Source organism: Epinephelus lanceolatus, chromosome 6 (genome assembly GCF_041903045.1).
Source record: "Epinephelus lanceolatus isolate andai-2023 chromosome 6, ASM4190304v1, whole genome shotgun sequence".
Classification (NCBI taxonomy): domain Eukaryota; kingdom Metazoa; phylum Chordata; class Actinopteri; order Perciformes; family Serranidae; genus Epinephelus; species Epinephelus lanceolatus.
In genome coordinates, this window is record NC_135739.1 from 1,108,108 (window position 1) to 1,130,660 (window position 22,553).

Below are 22,553 nucleotides of genomic sequence, written 5' to 3' on the forward strand. Positions count from 1 at the left end.
GTTAGGAACCATGTTGGGAACCATGTTAGGAACCATGTTGGGAACCATGTTGGGAACCATGTCAGGAACCATGTTAGGAACCATGTTGGGAACCATGTCAGGAACCATGTTAGGAACCATGCTGGGAACCATGCTGGGAACCATGTTAGGAACCATGCTGGGAACCATGCTGGGAACCATGTTGGGAACCATGTTGGGAACCATGTTAGGAACCATGCTGGGAACCATGTTAGAAACCATGTTGGGAACCATGTTGGGAACCATGTTGGGAAAACATGGCTGACAGCAGTGTGACAGTGCTGATGTGTGTGAACGTGAGACAGATGTTTACTCACAGCTGTTTCTGCTGGAACTGCTGCTGGGACTCGCAGGCTTTGGTCTGACTCTGAGCCGCCAACATCTGGCTCTCGGCGGCAGCCTTCAGACTGAAGCAGGACTCGGTCTGATGTCCGGCCAGCGTCACGTTCTGCTGCAGCGCCTCGATGTGATCTACACACACACACACACACACACAGAACAGACAGAGTTTGGATGCTGAGGAAGAAACATCCGGCTGAGTCTTCGTCATGTTTTAAATCTTAAAAAAACATATTTTTAACTAAGTTTATTTTTTTTACTTATTTATTGTTTGGATTTTGGTTTTTAATCTGGTGCGGTTTGAATCCATCAGATTTCAGTCCTGGATTTGGCGACCCCTGTGGTCACAAGTGGGAACTGCAGCTGTATTTTAAGACTACAGTTCCCACAGTTCAGCTGGTTTTAAGAAATACAACAGAAGAAGAAGAACTGAAGTCAGAAGAATAAAACACATAATTTTAAGATTTATAAAGACGTAGACATGAATGTTTTTTTGTTTTGTTTTTTTTAAATTTAATGTTATTTGTTATTAGGGCCCGAGCACTGAACAGTGCGAGGACCTCTTTAATAATCATTATTATTATTATTATTAAATAATAATAATAATGATAATGATAATAATAGTAATTCTTGTTATTATTAATATTATTATTAATATTATAATTATTATTATCCCAAATGAACTTCCTTTTAGGACCTAAAGCTGCTCAAAAACCCACCAAACTTTGCATGTTTATCAGAGGCGGTAATCATTTTGATATTTGACGGGTCTCCTGCTCGGGGGTCCAAAACCAGCTCAGTGGCGCCCCCTAGAGAGTTTCATTATCATTAGAATTTTTGCTGTTTACATTAATATGTTCAATTTTCCATCTTAAACTGTTAAACTGATAAAAAATGTGTTTGTGGCCTCCGATTCTTATTTTATTTACTTTTGACGTTTTATTTTTTTATCCTTTATTGTGAAACATTCTGGAAACCGTCTGATATGAAAGCCGTTAAACATTAACAGTGACCGGCCGCGTATCATGCTGGCGTGAAAGGACGGCTTTTATCGTCAGTGTCTGACACAGGAAGTCACTAACCAAACGGTGGTGTTCGGCGACTTCGGAGTGAGACCAGGTTGGGCGGATGCACGACTTTACGAATCCAGTGAAAACACATTTCTGTATTTGTGCTCAGAGTTTAAGAGTTTTATCACTCTGACCCCAGATCAGCAGACGACCGTAGAAAGACGTCCTTCATCACATGTATGATCACCTGTTGTCATGTGATGACACCTGAGCGGAGACATGTGCCGAGTTAAACTGAACCTGAAGAACGATCTTTGATTCTTGTTGCGTTTGAGTCTCGTCTGTGTTCTTCTGTTAGCAGAGTGATGCAGTGACACTGTTGACTGAAAGTTGTCCAACATAGCAACAGTAACTAAGGGAGGAGGAGGGGATGTGTAATCAGTCCAAATCAGAGTTTGGTGCAGATCAGCTTCTGGATGAACTTATAAGGAGACGGTGAGTGTTATCACAGTCTGACGTCACTGTTATGTCAGGAATGATCTGAGCTGCCAGCTCTCATGTTTTCTGTTCTTTAGCTTGTTTATGAGCAGATCCAGGATCAGATTCAGCCTCACCACCAAAACACTCAACCACTGACTGAGTTTTAATAATTTAAAGACCTCTGATTTTGTCAGCAGACAGTAACTTATCGTACTCTTTCATCAGGTACTTTCTGTCCTGAAGTCTCACGTCCTCTCTGACAGCAGCAGAAACAATCTGTCAGTGCTGTGAGGTATTTCCAACACGTTTCAGAAGCTGTCACATTAAGTGTGATTCTTCTGGGTTATCATGCAGCACTGTGTCTTCTGTCTTTTATAAAAACAGATTCATGTCACTTGTTTTAAGAAAACAAGAATTTAGATCATTCACAGTGTTGGAATGTAGCTCAGGATATTTCAAAACTACTGATGTAAAAATTAAAGGTGCTTTAATTAACTTAATCATTTCCATTTTCTGCTTCTTTCTTCTTCTACTCAACGACATCTCACAGGAAACTTTTGTACGAACCACTGCTTTTATCTCACAACACGATCAGTTTAGAAAACCAACAGTGTCACAGTGATGTTAATAATGTATAATTACAGGGTCCTCACTGTCATTTTATTTTACTGTGTTTTATTAATTATGGTTTTATTGAAAATGTATTTGATAATTACACAATCTAGAATCACCGCCCCGCCGTTGTACACCTCCGCACACCAGTCAAGTTTCTCTTATGGTACAAACAACAGACATCAGCCTGATTACAGCCTGACGCGGTGTCGTATGGTGTCGTACACAATAATCCATCGTTTCATCTCCTGTAATGTGTCACAGTACACGACAACCGACACCACGTCTGAGATGTCTCACGACGTTCCAACAGAAAGTCTAGCATGTTTGATTTTCCTTTTGTCGTCCACGACTTCTCCCGTCACAGCCGTCACTTTGACCAATAGGAACACAGAGCGATCTGTTGCCGTGGAAACTGTACGACAACAACAGCCCAGCCTTTTAGATATTTCCTGTAGGGACGTTAGCACACAGAGTAAAAAGGAAACAGCAGAGGCACTTTATCAACCCGCTGAGTACTGCCATTAGCATCAAGCTAGCAGAGAATGTTCTTTCTTCATAATGGAGGATATAAAGGAATCAAACTCACGGATAGTGTCTGGGCCTTTACTCAGCACAGCTGCAGAGGCTACCAGCTGCATCTCAAACACACACCCTCATTTATCACTCCAAATGTCTCCCCTTCTGTTCCTGAGATATGACGTTAAAACATGATGATGTCACAGTCAAGCTGACCTTTGACCTTTTGACCTTCATTATTTTATTTCATTTCATTTATTTTTGGTCAGAATTAGTGAATGAATTCTTGTGTTATGGACAAAAACATGTTTCATGAGGTCACACTGACCTTTGACCTTCGATGACAAAATTCTGATCAGTTTATTCTTCAGTCTAAGTGGACGTTTGTGCCAAATTTAAATATTGCCTTTAGGTGTTCTTGAGTCATTGTGTTCAGGGTGGGATGGAGAGACTGACAACCTAACAAAATCCCTCCAGCCTAAAAAAGGAGGCATAAAAAAATCCAGACTCTGAAAACTTAACGAGCTCACAAACTGTATCTGCTTATACAGTCTGTGTATGAAACGTGACACAAATGTCACAGCAAAATCATCCACAAATTATCGAGGCAATCACCACGAATATATGACTGTTATGTGATAATGCATAAATATTTAAATTAGCCAGACTGTAAAAAGTTGCTGTAAATTTTACAGTACTGGCAGCTGGACACCAGGAAGTTACTGTCAAGTGTTTCAAGTGTCATTACGAGGGCTGCCCCCCCGACTGAGACTCCTGTCTGACTGCTGAGCGTGGACACTTCCTGCGTCTGTCCTTTCAAAGTAAAGTCACACGTGGTCCAGTCATATAGGGTTGGATTTATTTTGACAAGGTGCAGCTCCTGATAGAGTTTCAGTTTGTTTTGTCTGTGACTAAGTGACCAATGAAATCTTGCCCACTGATGACCTCTCTGGTCGACTAACATTTGGTCGACTGTCAGGGCGCGGCCCTCTCATTACTGTGCTGCCATTCACAGTTTCATTACTCTATAATCTGCTCACAGTATCTTAGAGGACACGTTACAGTAAAACACTGTTCAAATGAAAGAAATCAGTTTCAGTGCAGGTATAAATTTAGTAGCTTAATATGTTAACACCCTTTCACTCACTGAGACTGTGAATGAAACAAGATCTCATTTGAGACATGGAATATGACGGCCAGCGGTGCTGATGAAAATATTCACTCAACACGGCACGTTCTCTGGATGATCAGAGCATCGTCGGGTCATCATCATCATCATCATCACCATGAGTGAGTGTAGCTGCCGTCACAGCAGAGATAACAACGTAAGATAACAGGAACGTCTGTGGTAACTTCCTCATGTGTTTCCTTACTTACTGTCAACCTGTTTCCATTCTGTCACCGTGTACCTTTGGGTCTTACTCACTGATCATCTTTAGTTTTTATATTTTGTTTTATTTCCCACTTTGTTCTGACACTGCTGCATGACGGTTTCCCTCTGGACAGGTAAAGTTTGGTCTTGTTTTGGAGTCAGGACTTTAACGTGCAGCGCAGTGTTTCTACACTGCAGTCAAAGATCAGAGTCCTTTCTCTGTCACTGACATGGAGTCATTGAGATGTATTGTGTTGCAGCAGCTGAATATTTTCCTCTTGTTTAAAGCGAATTCAGTCCAATGTCGTCTCTGACTCACTTGTTCCAGACGGCTGGCATTAAACACTGAGTGATGTTTATCAGCAGCTGCCTGTTACACACTAACACAATGCTTCTCTCATATCTGCTGCATACAGGAATCCATCGTTTCCCTCCGACTATTCACAGCAGGAAGTCACCTTCATTAAAGTGCTACTGAACTTCCCATCAGGCTCCTGTTCCCGCCCCGCTGCTGCTGCTGGAGACGATAACTCAAGGAAAATACATTATGACTTATTTCATCATGCCATGACAGGTCATTCAGTCTCATGTTAGGCCAGAAACTGTCCTGAAAAATCTTTGAACAGGACAGAAAATCACAGCACATACGAAAAGAGAACAGCTCACATGATCTCACTTTGTTTAAGAAAATAAGGACTGATGACTGTTGACTGATGATGTTTAACAGAGAACTAAAATCTTATTTTATGAAACAAATCAGTCAGTGTGGTGAGAATCAAGATGATTTCAGTTTCTTGCAGCGTTCACAGAAACAGGAGCTCATCTATCAAACTATTGTACAAACCAGCTCAGAAATCCTCTAACGATGGGTTCATGTGTGATTCATTAAACGTTCTTATCCCACCAATCACAGCCTTGAAATGAACAGGTGATGATGCAGCGGCTGAAAACAATTGTCATTTAAATGTCCTGCCCCAATATATTCTGGGTTTAGAGGCCCCGCCCCCAGAGTTTACAACATGGAGAGACATAATACAGCCAAGAAGAGAAACTTCTCTCTGTCCATAACAATAACTCTGTCAGGTCAGTGCCCCCTGATATAATGTAGGGAAACACTGAGTCAAGCAACAAGACTCATGATACCATTTTTTTTTTAAATTATACTGTAATTGCAAATCGCGATATTGTCCACTCAAATCGCACATTTTTATCAAATCGTGCAGCACTACTTTTTTCCCACCTAATCTTAGTGACCATCATCAGGTCTCTGCTGTAGTGAATTAACATCATATTATACATGTATACTCTGATGGTGACGGCCCAGCAGCAGGTGGAGACATGAAACTCTGTTCAGTGTCTGTGATAGTCATTCACTGCACTGAATAAGAAAAAGCATGTTGGCTGATTCTGATAGTTCATTTTAAAGCTGATACTGATGACGTGACGATGTTATCCTGCATCTCTATAAATAATGAACGGTCAGAAAAGGACGAAGGGACGAAAAGAAGCCTGAAAACTTCACTGTAAATCTCCAGGTGTGATCATATGACATCAGAAGACGACGCAGCGTGCTGATGAATCTGTTAATCAGCGTCACACGTGTTCCACCAAAGAGACATAAACATGATACACAGCAGCTGGCCTGCATTGCAGAACTATCTGTGTGGGCGGAGCCAAATAAATCATTAAACAAACCAACAAATCAGAACCTGTTGCTGCTTTTTACTGTCGATCAATGGCGCCTGTAGAACTGTTTCTGTGGCCTTGTGTCTACGACTGAATCACAGCCGTACAGAACAACAGCACGACTATGAGTACGATACTGTTTAACTGATATTATCATAATATTCATATAAAATCTTATAAATGACGCCTGGACTGAGGAGTGCATGGCCAGGACAGGAAGTGGAGGACACCCAGACGCACCGTCTGGGACAGAGCCGGACAACAGTACAAATGTTATCACCTGGGCTACTAGTATGTCAATACTGACACTGTTGCAGGGTTTATTTATTTCCTTATTATAACATTTTAATGATAAATGACATCAACATGCTTTGTGCTCAGTGTTTCAAAGATGAATTAGATCCTTCTGTCAGTCCCACAGAGCCAGGCACCTGTGAGCCAGCTGATGCAGGTCTTTACATTCTTAAGTGAACAAAATGTGGCTGCAAATACTTAGACGTCAGTCACACTATGGTCTAATAACAATTCTCCAACTCAGACAGATTTACTGCTGCACCTCCGTCCACGCTGACTAGAACCTGTGTACACGAGTCGAGACCTGACGTTAGATTTGATCGCAGCCTCTGCTCACGTCCACACTGATAAAACCGGGCTCTGCGTGCAGGGTTCCTGCAGCTTCAGGAAAGTTAGATTTCAGACTCTTTAAGACTCACAAACTTTCTGCAGAATTTTATTTTCTGTGCTAACATCCCTCGTTAGCTCAGTTCTGATGGTTCTGTTCTGATGGAGCTTCCTGTTCATCTGCCAGCAGGGGTCCTGGGGTTTCCCATCATCTGGCGGACTTTAGCTGATGGATGAGCGAGGAGCTCCAGGTGCTGGCAGTTTGGAGGGAGGCTAATGTTGGGTTCTCAGGTCCGCTCTGTGGACTGGACGCTTTCTGTTGAGATGCTGAAGTATTGACGTGGTGCTGCGATGTGGGAAGCTAGTTTGGTTTTACAAAAGATGCACTGAACAGAGTTTTTGTTTTGTTTCAGCTTGACTCCCAAACTTTTGACACTTCCTGTTGTTTTCTGTCTCATTCCTCGGCTTCTTCTCTCACTACCGTCATTTAACAATCCGCAATGATTAATCACGTCTTCTATTTTGATCAGGCATGTGTGAATTTGAGGCACCTTCTTCACACCACGTACCCACAGCGTAACTGTGCCACAGTAATAATCACCCCTGTGAAACACAGTGTGCTGTATGCAGTTATACGGATTAAAGGATTAAACAAAGCTTCAGTGCAGATAATTTGCACCAATGGTTTCAATTTTGAGCCCTAACTGAAAACAGTTAATAAATCCTACTTCCCATGTCTGAGCATTTAAGACATTCGTAAGATTGTTTAGACACATTTTAATACTTACTTTTAAATTAATCAATTTAATGCCTTTTAAAACTTTTTAAGAATCTGCAGGAAGTGACCGTACGCCCAGTTTCCTGTCGTATGTTCGTTTCATATACGAGGACGAGATGTGAATCTACTGCCTGTCTACTGGGGACAGGTGGTGACAGGTGGTGACAGGTGGTGACAGGTGGTGACAGGTGGTGACGGGTGGTGACAGGTGGGGACAGGTGGGGACAGGTGGTGACAGGTGGTGACAGGTGGGGACAGGTGGGGACAGGTGGTGACAGGTGGGGACGGGTGGGGACGGGTGGGGACAGGTGGGGACAGGTGGGAAAAGTACTCACATCTTTGACTTCAGTAAAAATACTAAAGAACTTTTTTCTTCACTTGTGTTTTCAGGGATGATCCATGGTACATTTGAGATTCATAAAACTTTCCTTTTCCTTCTCCTTCATCCCTACAGTTTTTTCTCTTATACTTCCTTGTGTGTTTCCTTGTTTCCTTTCCTCAGCTCATTTCACAGTATAAAAGGATCAGAGTTTTCCTGCTCGTACTTTAACTGAGAATCAGTTTTATATTTGTGGTTTCTGACTGATGATTAAAGGGGACTCTCTCTCTCTCTGAGCAGAAAACACATTCCTGTTGTTTTTTTTGAAACCGACCAATCGTGTGTATTTATTTACTCTGACTCACGCGTCGTCATGGTAACAGGGGGGGAAAATGCAGCTAAGAATACCGTTGGTGGCTGGCCTGAGAAAGTCTCCTTTCATGGCAGTGATGGAGTTTTTCCTACCTTCCTGCTCGCTGATCTGAGCCGTGAGGTTGGCCTTCGTCTCACGGAGCTGCTCCACCGTCTCCTGCAGGACGCTGATGTTCCCGTTCAGGACGACCTGCAGCATGAAACAAACACACCCCGGACACGTTACTGAGAGACTGGAGGGAAATGAAGGAGCGGGCCAACAATCACACTGACACTGTGTAGTACTTAAAAGCAGACATCTGTGATGTGTTTGTGAAATATTGGAGTCAGCTGGTGCATCTGCGTCTCAACATGTTGAGCCAGTGTTTCATGTGAACACGTACTGAGAGATAAAGAGGAGGAGGGAGGACATTATTACTCTTATATCACTTTGTCCTCTTTAGAGAAACTTTTCATCACAGCCTGTATCTATTAGACCAGCGTGGATCAACCAGAGGTCTGGGGACCCCCAGGGGTCCTTGTAAGAGTTTAAGAGGGTCCCCGGAAAAATGGGGCTTTGTTTAACTTGATCTTTTAAGTCACTTTAGGAGTGAGAGGCCAATGTGAGTCATAACAAGGTTTCACTTCCTCCAGTAACAGCTGACAACTACAGAATTCTGCTCTTCATCAGATCTGACAACCAAAATCTTTTCAGATGGAGGAAAAGCCTCACCTGACAAAAGTCCATGACCTGACGTGTTTCAGTTTAGGGGTGGAAAACCACTGGCCTTAAAGGGATAGTGCACCCAAAAATGAAAATTCAGCCATTATCTACTCACCCATATGCCGAAGGAGGCTCAGGTGAAGTTTTAGACTCAACCCGACATAAAAAGTTGTTTGGAAAAACGTCATTTGAACTCTGTTTTTAGCCTCATTGTAGCCTGTAGCTCTGACTGCCTCTCTTGGCCGCTCACGTGTGCTCGCTTGCGCGAGACTGTGAGACATGGGCACCGCCTTCATGTGTGTTCATGTGCTTTCGCTGGTCTCGTGCACACACGAGAGCACGGTGCACACAGAGGCAGTTAAAGCTACAGGCTACAATGAGGTTAAAACAGAGTTCAAATGACGTTTTTCCAAATTTACAAATTATATTCAGCCACAAAATAAGTCTGAAAAGCTGCAAATCAGATCAGAAGCACAGAGAGTTGTTGACTAGAGATGATACGCCGTCTCATGGCGGTCACTTAATCCATATTAATTTTAGGTGTAAAATAACAACTTCTGATCAGGCCCAACCCACTTTAGATTTAAACCCCACCCATTCTTGGTACAGATACAGATAACTCAGTAAGTTAAACAGATACAGACACAGATAATGGTGTACTTACTCATCCCTAGTATTTTGGATTTAGGAGAGAACAGATCACATGCAAAGTATGAGACGTGTGTCTGTGTGGCAAAGCAACACAACTAACCTGTTAAACCAGCTGAAAAAAACCCTCAATCTGCAGTACGATGAACACATGAAGGCCGAGAAGAATGACGTCACTAAACTCACTGAATCCCCATTATTGTCCAACATCAACTCAGACATCCAGAACAGCGACGCTGTGCAGTGTCACAGTGACCACTGTACAAATGAAAAATACAGCACAGAGACGTATCCACAGGAGATGAACTGAGTCAAGTGGAGAAGAACCTGATTTTACGTTTTTTAAGTAATCGTGACCTCACTCATGATCAGGATTATTATTTTGGCCCAACCTTGTAGTGGTTCTTGCATTTCTTTGTTTTCTTTTGTCTAATGACTGAAGCAGGATCAAACAGTCATTTAATCGTCTCATAAATACTAAATTCATCTTGTGTTGTTTCTGATAGCATCATTATGTCCTGATCACGATGTCTGACAGAAATAACTCTGAGAGAGTCTCTTGTTGTTTTGTGGTGAGACAAACTGGCTTTGTGAGTTCAGAGGGACGAAGTGGAGAGAAGAGCATGAGTTTGTGCAGTAAGTGAGACATTTGAGCAGCAGGAGTACAAACTGTAGTTACAGACCTGACAGAGGGAACAGAGCTAAACTTTCAGCTTCAGAAACAATCAATGAAGTCACTCTGCTCCTCGAGTGAAAATGTGCACAGCGTCTCTGTTAATGTGGAGTCAGACAGCAGCTCTGCAAGATTCACATTTTACATGTCATTCATTTGTTCTTTATTAATGCTGGATAATTTCACCCACCTGTGACTCATCAGCTCGTCTCTGTGTGAGTAACAAGCAGAGTGTACGAGTGTCGTGCACCTACATCTATAGGAGCATCTCACTGTCTGAGTAATGTGTCCTTAAAACATCAGGAAAATACACTATTCTGACTGTAGACCAGGTTTCAGCTGGTCCAGGGTTTTCCCTGCCTATCTAAGGCAAAGGCAGGCCGCCTGGGTGATTTTGGCCGCCGCCTTGGTTGAAGCCTGTGTGTGTGCATGGGGGGGGCGTTCAGATGTAGCGTGTTTTGTGCGCACAAACCCATTACTTTCAATGTAGATGCGCGCCATGCGTGCTCACAACCCAAAGACGCCGTAGTGGCGCGCATTTGGTGCGACGCGCTTGTTTTTTCATCCGGCGCACAGCCCCTGCTTCTCCCTGCGGTGTTGTGTCAGATCCCGGTTCCCCCTCTGGTTGTGTCTCTCCTACTGTTTCCCACGGAGCTCTGCCCTGTTTGAAAGGCGAAGGAAGCCCATATGTAGAAAGACGTCGCCTCCGAGATGTAGAATGTGTATTTATAGAAGAGAAACACACGTTTCAGGACCGCTGACTTGTATCATCAGAACAGACGTGTCCTGTGATTTTCAACCTCTTTTTGTATTTAATAGAGGGGGGACAATACCTGACAGTAATATTCTCAGCTGTCAGGATGTGCCTGCTGTAAAGGGTTAATATAATCATAGACAGCTGAAAATCACAGGACATGTCTGTTCTTCCAATCGACGCCGTACCCTACACCACAGCCTGACGTGCACCTCCCCAGAGATGTAACTCCACAGTGTCACAGTGACGCAGACCTCCTGTCTGTCTCTGTAAGCTGAAACCATTTCCCTCAGTGGAAACAAAGCTTTGATTTACTTTAATTTCACAGATAAAAAACAATAAATTGTGAAGACAGTAAAGCCTCCACACACTGTGTGTGATTTATCCTGGCTGAAATATGAGCAGAGGAAATCTCTGTATTATCACTTTATATTCTTATTAAAACTGAAAGTGACGACATGAGAAGCGCCGGGCGGCCGCAGTGTAAGAAGCAAGAAAGTCGGTCTTGGCCTGGAGGGGAGGTGGATGGGTCAGACAAACTCTGGAGTCAGTGGCGTTATTTTAACAACAACATAGTGTGCTCGTGTGCATAGCATGCTACGCTGGTGACGTATGTCATGTGACACCACACTATGTTAGTAACAACTGTACTTTAGGCAAGTCATGATGTTTTTTTCTACACCTAACCACGGACTGTTGTTTCCTAAGTGTTTTGGTTGCGCTGTAAATTTATTTGAAAAGCGAGGACAATATGTGTGTGTGTGGACAATATGAATGTACTTTACCTTTGAAAATTAAAGTTTATTGTGAAAAGACTCAAAGCATATAACAAGTGTAAATTAACAAACCGTCCCTGAAACTGAGAACCTTGTGTGTCACATCCTGACCTGTAGGTCCACTGACAAAGTGTCTGTATTTGACAAGCTGTGATGAGGACGTGTTGGTTTGGAGACGAGAAGGTTCATTTGGTGCGTTCAGGGACACTCCAACATCTGAGACCTGAGATTCAGCTCCTCAACAGCTTCATGTTTAACACAAGAAACCAACTAGCTTCAAATCACCTCCTTTACTGTTTGTTAAAAGTCAGAGCAGCTCCTCAGGTCCAGCATCGGCCGTCAGCCTGAAACACTTCTGAACATGTGGACGAACATGTGGACGATGAACCTGCTCTGACGGACCCTCAGCTGGGCCGTGCTGTGCCAGCTGCTGTCGGCTCTCAGAGCTGAGGTGCTGATTGAAAGCAGGACGGCTGAGAACGGCTTTTAGAAACATTCCTTTCATTGAACGCAGCAGTTAAAGTTAGATCAGCTCTTTAAACAGAGTCCTGCACTTAAAGGAACAGTCCAAACAAATGTCTTCACCCTGAGAGGCCTCTGACACCAGAACAACACACACTGAGCACTGTGTACTCACACACAGCCAATAATGCTAATATCAGCTACTCATGTGCTGCGCCCTCAGGATGAAGGCTGCACTCCTCCTGTCAGCATCATCATCATCACCATCTCCATCACCATCATCACCACCATCATTTTCAGCAGGAAGGAGCCAGAACAAATCATAAAATTAATGTGAACATAAAAACACAGTTCAAGTGTCTGTGTTTGATGACAGGTGGCGCTGTGGAGCAAATCTGGTTTCATGAGTCCCTGTGCGGGTGAACATGAGGACAAAGGACCTTTACGCCTTCCTGAAGGAGCCCTGGAACCCACTCAAGGACTCCTTATACCCCCTCCTTGATACATCCAGGAGACCAAGAACCCAACAACTTCCAGGACCATTCTTAAGAATCATTAGAACGCTATCAAGGACCCATGTGACCTCCTCAAGGACATCAAAACCTTTTATATGAACACAAACCCACTCAATGGGTCTCTAAAACAAACCCCAGAATATTTTTCAGGACAATCAGAATCCTATCAAGGACCTTTTAAACTTCCTCAAGGACCTCTAGAACCTTTGCAAAGACTCCTAGAATCTCCAGGGAATCTCCAGGAAGCACACAAACAATATAACCATAGTAAGCAGCACTTTGACATCCTCAAGCACTCTTAAAACTTCCTGAGGGGCCCCTGGAATATCATCATCATCAAAGGCTTCTTAGAGACCCCAGGATCAATACTAGAACAGTATCAAGGACCTCTAGAACCTCTGCAAGGATTCCTGGATCTCCCAGATGCCTCTGGAACATCCTTAAGCCTCCCTGGTACCTACTCCAGGCCCAATATGACCATATCAAGGAGCCCTTTGGCCTTCTCAAGCACTCATGGGCCTCTGGAATATCATCATCAAAGACTCCCAGGAATAAGGACACATGGAAAAATCTTATAGGACCCCTGAAACATCCTCAAGGACCGTTAAGTCTCAATCAGAGACTGCTGAAACCTCCTCAAGGACTCCTGGAACCTGAATCATCTCAAAGGTGTCTGGGTAACATCCTCAAGGATCCCTGGGAAATACTAAAAGAGTCCTTGAACATCACTAGTACCTTATCAAGGACCTCTGAAACGTATTCAAAGTCAGCGAGGTGAGACTGTCTGTGCTGTTTCGATCAGGCGTCACTTCCTTGATAAAAAGGAAGTTTTATGTTCTACCGTCTGAAAACAGTGCACTCTGTTTTGCTCTGAAATCTCTGGGGATTTTCTCGCTGCTGCTTCGAGCCCCAACAAACCGTGTGAACACCTGGAGCCGCTCAACAGGAAGTGATGCAAGAGAAGCAGCGGTTAGCTTCATTATGGTAACGCTGGTCACTTCCTCTCTGAGTATCTGCATGTGTCACAGCTTCACACCGACACGAATGATCAACACAGTACATGATGAGGTTATTACTGCACACAAAGGATCCACTGTAACCCCCCCAACGCCCTTTGACCCTTCTCTAAAACCTCCTGAACCTTTTCAAGGACTCCTGGAATACAGACAGAACTACACAGAGAGACTATGTGGCCAAAAGTATGTAGACACGCCCTCTAATTAATAGCTTCAGCTGCCTCAGGCTCGCCCTCCGCTAACAGGTGCTAACAGTTAATCATACAGCTGTAACGTGACGCTGAGACACTGACAGAACACGGAGTGCTACACTGCGTTCAAGGTCTAAGTAGGTATGGAAGGAAGGAAGGAAGCAAGGAAGGAAGGAAGGTTCTGCATGTGTGGGAGAGGATAAAGAATGAAAGAGTAAGTGAGTAAGGAGTGAACGAAGGAAAGAGGAAAGAATATAGGAAGTATGTAAGCAAAGAAAGAAAAAGGAAGGAAGGAGGGTAGATGTAAGGAGGTAAGGTAGGCTAGGAGGGAAGGAAGGGAGGAAAGAGGATGGAAAAGAAAGTATGTAAGGAAGAATGTAAGGAAGGAAAGGATGGAAAAAGGAAATATGTTAGGAGGGATGTAAGGAAAGAAAAAAGAAAGGGAAGAAGGGGGTAATGTAAGGTAGGTAAGGAGGGAAGGGAGGGAGGAAAGAGGAAGGAAAAGACAGTATGTAGGGAAGGTCCTAAGGGAGAAAGGAAAGTAAGGTAGAAGTAAGTAGGTATGGAAGGAAGGAAGGTAGGAGGTAAAGGTAAGTGAGGCTCAGTAGACAGGAAGCTCGTCCCTGAGAGAAACTCCAATGTTAATCAATCAATAGATAAATGTAATGACCATTCAGACAGGAAACATGTGACTGTGACATCACAAACATTCAAGGAATCTCAATGAAAAAAAAAAAGATCAGAACAAAGTGATAAAAGATGAAAAACCAAAGTGAGGAGAGAGTGCGCTCCCTCTGAACATCACACCACACCTGCAAATATCACACCTGCTTCATAAGTTCCACAGCTGAGGAAGAGCAGCTCAGTCTTCATCACTGACAGAGGCCACAGCTGGTATTTTAAATATCTACCCAGCATGCAGTAGGTTAAAGTCTGAGGTCAGGTGATCCGCAGCAGGTGGAAACAGTTAGAGACAGAAAGCTTTTATTTTGTAGGAATGCAGCAGTGTGGCAGCCATAGGGAGGACGGCTCCGACCTGAAGGGGTTAAATGATATCAGGGCGTTTTTCTAAAAGCTTCAGGTTGAAGACAGGAAGCTGTCAGGAGGCCCGCAGAGGAACGTCTCCTGTGCTGATGACAATGAACATCCTGCTGACATCACACCCTGAATCTGCTCTGTTAAACTGACGGTGTGTTTAACCTCTTCATGAGCAGCAGAGACGTGTCGACGTTTATATAAAGTCAGGACGATTACACCGGGCTCAGACCACACAGACGCCGACTGCAGCTTTTGATTTCTGATTTTATAAAAGTGTAACCTGCTGATTCAGATTTCGTTTCTGTAACTGACAGCTCACACAGACAGACGCTCAGATACACTGATGATGGATCAGACTGTCGGGGAATTGTGCTAATAACGTTAGCATGTTGTATTTGTGGGGAAAATGTGTCCAGATAAAGACAAACTGTGTGTTTGTCTGTGAATGCTGCGAGTTATAGTGAAGCTGATTTGTGTTTGAAACTGTCTCTATTAAGCCATGTTTAATGTGTGTTTAATGTGTGTTTAATGTGTTTAATGTGTGTTTAACGTGTGTTTAATGTGTGTTTAATGTGTGTTTAACGTGTGCTTAATGTGTGTTTAACGTGTGTTTAATGTGCGTTTAATGGGTGTTTAATGTGTGTTTAATGTGTTTAATGTGTGTTTAACGTGTGTTTAATGTGCGTTTAATGTGTGTTTATTGTGTTTCATGTGTGTTTAATGTGTGTTTATTGTGCGTTTAATGTGTGCTTATTGTGTGCTTATTGTGTGTTTAATGTGTGTTTACTGTTCATTGTGTTTATTGTGTGTTTAATGTGTGTTTATTGTGTGTTTACTGTGTTTAGAGTGTGTTTAATGTGTGTTTGTTTCATGTGTGTTTAATGTGCGTTTACTGTGTTTAAAGTGTGTTTAATGTGTGTTTACTGTTTATTGTGTTAATTGTGTTAAATGTGTGTTTATTGTGTGTTTACTGTGTTTAAAGTGTGTTTAATGTGTGTTTACTGTTTATTGTGTTAATTGTGTTTAATGTGTGTTTATTGTGTTTACTGTTTATTGTGTTTATTGTGTGTTTCATGTGTGTTTAATGTGTGTTTACTGTGTTTAAAGTGTGTTTAATGTGTGTTTACTGTTTTTTGTGTTAATTGTGTTTAATGTGTGTTTATTGTGTGTTTACTGTGTTTAAAGTGTGTTTAATGTGTGTTTACTGTTTATTGTGTTTATTGTGTGTTTTGAATCAACTAAACTTTACAGCACTTCTGCAGCCATCTCTGTCTTTGCATTTTATTTTTTATCACAGTCTGTTTTTATAAAACCGCTTGTGACGTCTCAAATGTGGCTTTGACTTGCAGCTGAAAACAACGAAATCCTTACGAGCTACTGCAGGGTTAGCACGTTAGCATGCTATGCAGGCTATGATAACAAGTAAGCTAGCCAGTAGGCTAGATTATTGATAAACAAAGATTAACGATAGTATCATTTTTTCAGTTGCTAATACCTGCGATTAACACATTTTCCCTCCTGTGTTTTGGTGTCGTTAACGGTCGCACCGCTTCTGTCGTCTGCGTCAGAGACGAGTTTGACTCACACAGTGAGGACTTCATGATGCATTCAGGAAATCTACATTTCTTTGTACAGCAAAGTGTATGGACCTGGATGCTAACTATGGTGCATTCAGGTGCACCTTTTAAACACAGTAATCTACACTCAAGTGGCCACGAAGGTTCTTTAAAACAGGAGAGTTTCTATTTATTTCTTGTTCTGGAATAGAAGTGTCGTTATTTTAACGTTGTTTCACTACAACATTTTAAAATAATAAGATGCTAAAATCAAACCAACATCCCCTTCAGTCCTACAGAAAGATTCTATCCACTTTATTTTATCTTCCAATGACACACAGTGTGAACTATGGGTGCGACCTCAGGTGCCGAACTGAAATGTTTTCCAATAGTGACAGTACATAACGATATGCTAATTCTCTTTCACAGAGCAACGGGGAAACAAAACATGTGGAACACACCACCTGTTACACGTCAGACAGGATGACGTGATCACACCTCAGTCATCTCTGACCGCTGTCTCAAAGTGCTGGTTGGTTTAATTTTTGACCAAGTGTGTTTGCTATTAGCTTGTCTTGCTAACTTGACATTACAAAGCCTGAGCTAGCTCACAGTGAACAGCTACCTCCTTTAAAAGATGATTTATGATTTCTAATCATAAAGAAATGATTTCTTCTCATATTGTTAACTCAACACATAACTGCAGGTGCTGCTGAGTTTATTTCCTGATGCAGGTTGTGAATGCAGTCAGACAGTGAAGACAGATATCATGTCCTGATGTTTAGGGACACACCTGTCACTGTAGCTCTCATTCTCTTCACTAGATTCTGACTGAAATCTTCTCTGCTCTCCAAACTCTGTGGGTTTAATTATTCCTTATGTGAACATGTGAGAGCAGAGTGTATATGTTAGAGAAGTGTGCATGACAATATGAGACAAATCCTGTCCTGTGTTGATTCAGTAAGAGACGGAGGGGACGATCTGGTGTCAGACATTATATTCCTCTCTGTAGGTCGCTGATGGAAACTGTAGCGCTGGTTACAGGAACCATCTCTTTCTGTTCTGGCTGCATCTTCAACACTGTTGTTGAAGCAACACATTTATCTCGGTCTGGTTGTTATAGTGACGTTACAGACGTGCACAGAGCGACAGGTACCAGAGCTCCACACGGACACTTTAGCAAATGATCATTAAATGTTCATTTACGTATCTGTTAAAAACAAAGCAGGGTTTGATAAAGATTAGCAGATTAACCACTGAGGCTAACCATGGACAGTCAATGCGACTGACTAGCTTACTGCTACTTCTGTTATCACACTGGAAGTTTTACCCATGATCATTTCTACAGTAGCGCTCTCAGTTGGATTTAAAAAACAATTCAAGTCCTTGTCAACAAAGCCCAAAATGTTCTGGTTCACTGTGGCATTTTTAAACAATTAAATACTAAGTCACACCTAATATGCTAATAATGCTAATATGCTAATACTCTGGCTGGGAAACTGTGCATGTTTGCTCGCTAATCTGGTCGGTAGAAAATCTGTTTGGCTGGTGGAGTTTTTCATCTACTAGTCCCCTCGGCCAGTTTACTACGGACACTGCCTGTGTCTCTTTTTCCTCCCACTAAATTCAGGTATTTTAAACCCAAACATGGTCTTTTCTGACCATAACCAAGTGGGTTTTGTGACCACACATTCACCACAGCAATGCTTTAGTTTCAACGTATCCACTAAATAATAAGGTACTAATGTAACATATCCCTGGTTTGCAGAAATACCAACATTTTTCCAGTCGATTGGGGTTGCACGAACAGAATGCAGTGTTGGCAGTGAATTCTGGGTATTGTAGTACCAGCTGGCAAACTAGTTACACCTCTGTTAGCGGGAAAATGCCTCATGTATTTGCACACTTTCTGTTTCTATAAATAAAGGGAATATTCCAGATTGTCCACAATCCACAGCGATGAGGTGAGAGTTTCCCTTCTGCAAATACTGAGGCTTTCACAGCACGATCAAAAGTCAGGAGGGGAGAAGTCAGACTGGGGAAAACTTCAGGGAGCGGAGAGGGAGGAGTGGATCAGAGGTGAAACGAGGAGAGGAGGAATGAGTCAGGACGAACCACCAGAGGAGGAGGAGGAGGAGGAGGGAGAGCGAAGGCAAACACTCACTTTTTCCAACCAACAACTCTGAGAAAATGAAGCTGGAAATGTTGGAAGCAGCTAAACTCTTCACAGTTTAAACAGTCGGCCTGCTGGGAGGGAAAAACTATTCAAAGTCTTTAAACTGGAGGGAAAAATATAAAGTCTCCCAAAATGGAAACAGTGGAGTAAAGAGGAGGAGGAGGAGAGAAGAATCGCTCTCTGTTCATATCACATTTTCATACAATCACTCAGAGACAAACTTGTGTAACACACTCTGAGCCGTGTGAGAAGGAGCTGAGGAGGATTTATACCACCAATGTTTTCTGAACATAAACATCATAAACATAAACATCACATTTGTTTCTGTGTAAATGTTATTTATTGATCTGAGGGAATTAGGTGCTTCTCGGAGGACAGATGGAAGCTGTTAGTGTTTTGGTGAGGTGGGTGGGGCCGCCCGGTGGCTCTGCTTTCAATTTTGGCAGTTGGACTGTAAAGAAGCTATTTTCAGTATCAGTTTGGTAACACACACACACACACACACACACACACACACACACAGGCAACATCATACTGTAAAAAGTGAGTCTTATTTTCACACATCATCCCCTCCTGCTCAACATGCAGATATGAGCCACCAGCTTAAACCACTTCTGACACCGTACTGTAGGTTGTTTTATAGAAAAGACAATGTGCTGGACGATCAAAGAAATCCAGTTCAGCTGTTTGACACGAGATGCTGCTCAGGTCTGATGTGCAGTTTATGTTCAACTGGTCAGATGGGTCACACTTCAGTCCTCCATGCTGATAATCTGCTGCTCTCTCAGCACACCATGGATGTATAAAGAGACCTGGACACAGCGCTGGAAGCAGGCCCTGTTCACTCCTATGAAAGCTGCTCAGCGGCACATGAAGCCAAAAAAGCTCAAATTCTGTGGGATGAAATGACCCAGATCTTCTGTATCTTTGGGCCCACACAGCGGACGCACCAGAGACTTACAGCAGATGTGTGTGGCCGAGCAGCTAACTTCCTGTTCAGTGCTCCGCTAACTTGAACTGGGAAAGGGCAGAGGGATGTCGTGTGCTGTAAAGCCTCTGAGGCAAACCATGATTTGTGATATGGCTTTATGAATAAAATTGAATTGATAGAAACAGACGTTTGAATGTTACCAGACTGAATGGATCAAATCCAGACAGTGAGATGAGTCATCTCTCAGTGGTTGTGACACTCAAAAAACTGCATCTCTGATTTACAGACGTCTCTTTTGCAACATGAGTCTGTGTGAAAATGTGACAGAGCTCTAAGTTTAAATTCCACTTTGCAAAACTCTTCTCAAAGCCTGGTGCGTATCCTGCAGGCCTGGAGCGAACAGGCCGAGAATAAACAGTGTTGAATCAGATCACTATTATATCATCTTAGTTTTGATTAGAGACCTTGTGACTCGTCTGAGACACACAACAGCCTGTCCTCACATTAGAACAAACAAGACTTTCTGCAGGTTTTTAACCCAAAAACCATGATGGAGGAGAAGCTCCTGGACCAACTGGTGGTACTCCCCATGATCCAGCCTCTTTTTTAGGGTCTCATGTACCCACACAGATCTCTGTTTATCTGCTGACAGCCTCTCACCCTCAACCAGAGCTACACACAGCACCCTCTGCCTCAACATGGCAGCAACTGATTACTGCAGGATACATACAATAAACAGATTGATTACACGAGAAGGTTAGTGGAAGGAGGAGATGGGGTGGTTGCCTGGCAACAATAACAATGTGCAGCAAGTGTTTTTTCATTAGTGTCATTCAATTAAAGAAAAGAAAAGGTAGTGCAGTGCGCCTCGTGTTTTAGAACCTGCAACACACTTTCTGTGTGATTGGAGCACATCATTCAGTAAAACTGAATTCTAGCTTGTTGTGTAACAGCGAACACTGTGTCCTCGAGGTCCAGACACACCAAACAGACTTCAGAGAGCTAGCGACGACGACGGCCGCCTGCTGCGTTGCCTCACATCGAGGTGTCTCAGCCAACAAAGTTGTACGTGAACACACCGCAAACTTTCCAGTCGACAGCCAATCAGCTCGTTTGTTCTGCTCCTGCTGAGAGGAAGTAAGTCTCCACAGCAGCAGGCGGCGGTTGTCTGTATTCGTCATTGAGAAAGGGAAACAGGAAGAGCGTCTTGATGCTAGCTAGCCAGTTAGCACATGAACAACACAATCAGAGCATATTTACTGTGCGCCAGTGAACAATAACACAAACCATCAGGAAACGTTTCTGCTAAAGAGAAAAATAATCTGACCTGATGGAACAAGTTGGTTTTGGACTTTAGCTCCTCCTTTACTCACTGACGCTCCTCTGTTCATCACCTGAGCTCAGCTGACCATCAGAGGGACTTCACTCACTGATGGGCTCCGCTGTGCTGATGCTGAATCAACATGATGCAGGGCTCGACAGTGCGAGCGTTTCACTCGCATTTGCGACTAAAAATAGGTGTGTGCGAACTGTAAAAAATATTTAGGGGCACATGTGCGCATAAAAAAATCAGCCGAAGCAGCCTATATTTTTGTCAATAAAAAAATATGATAATCTAACCGCAAATGTTGGAGGAACTCCAGCTGCCTTCCCTCTTCCCTGTGTGACACGGTTATGGGCGGTTTTCCAAGCCACTGTCAGCATAATGAATATAACGGCCGGGGTCCACAGCGTAGCATCGCGGCGTATTCATATGGGCTCCACTGACTGCGTACGGAAGCGACACGTAGAGAAGCCGAGCTAAGCCGAGAGGCTGCATGAAATGTTAAAGCATTTTCCAGTTATTACATATATTTGAGTTATCTACAAGTTTACTGTACTGTTTGTCATCTACTCGCTTTCAAATGTCCGCCACAGACATTTACACAATGTCACGGATAAACATGGGTAAATGCATGAAAACAAATCATCACTATCACCTCTGATAATGGTTTATTCATTTAAAAACACATTGTGCTCATTTAGCACACTATTTCATGTAGTTTTTATCTGCTGGAGGGTCGCGTAGGGGAGCGTAGCGCGACAAAAATAGAAGAGCATCCTAAAATAGAGAGTTGTCGCGCCACTCCTGTTGCCGGTGGAGTCGCTGTAATTGATTAACAGGGGGGCGAGCTGCTACGGGACTCGTGCTGCAGACGTGTCGCGCTGCTGACGTGCCCGGTGGATCTCGGCCGTAAGTCCCACTGTCGGCAGGGTGGAAATAAGTCAAAGTGTGGCGGAGGCAGGGACAGTTTTTGCTATGGGCAATGTGGGCGCCAAAAAAACCCCAAAACAAACAAACAACAACAAAAAAAACTCTCCAGTTTTCTAGACTACCGCTCATTTCCACATCAAGTTAGTGGAGTGGGCGCTGGTGCGCCCCTATTATCATGGCGGTTGTGGGTTGAACGGGGGTCAGACAGGAATACGGCGGAGGATCATAGTGCGCAAGATAACGGCTTACCTTGACAGAGAAGTCCGACTCCAGGTCCAGTAATTTCCTCTTTCGTTGGCGTCATGACTGCCCTGTAGTACCTGGACAACTGAGGCGTGGCGGCACACAGGTATGTAGCGTGTCAGAGGAGAAACGAGCCGTTCACATTTCTCTCTTGTGGCAGGTAACGGTCCACAAACCTCACCGCACTTTAGGGACTGTTCTTTACTTATGAAGGGACTGTTCTTTACTTATGAAGGGACTGTCAGGGGAGGAGGGTGGCTGGTTGATTTTTATCTTATTTTGTTATTTTATTTTGATCCTCCCTATGTTAATCACTTATTGATGCAGTTAGGGACCTTTCTCCACGGCCAGGCTGTCGGCTGGGTGGGAATAAGTCAAAGTGTGGCGGAGAAGAGGGACCGGGAAAAGAGGCTCCGTCCTCCCCATAGTTAGGGACCGTTCTCCACGGCACCGCTGCTGGGCAGGGTGGAAATAAGTCCTGCAGAGTTTCA

At 43.3% G+C, this 22,553-nt stretch overlaps 1 protein-coding gene across 1 annotated transcript in view; it reads right to left on the reverse strand.

Annotated features, from left to right (window-relative positions):
* The window catches only part of LOC117253376 (uncharacterized), a 33,010-nt gene that overhangs the window by 8,514 nt on the left and 1,943 nt on the right, over positions 1 to 22,553 (reverse strand). The window contains exons 2-3 of the mRNA XM_033620762.2: positions 8,220 to 8,316; positions 336 to 489 (exon numbers count right to left, since the gene is read on the reverse strand). Coding sequence (XP_033476653.1) covers positions 336 to 489; positions 8,220 to 8,316 — 251 coding nt within the window. The remainder of the gene's footprint in view (positions 1 to 335; positions 490 to 8,219; positions 8,317 to 22,553) is intronic.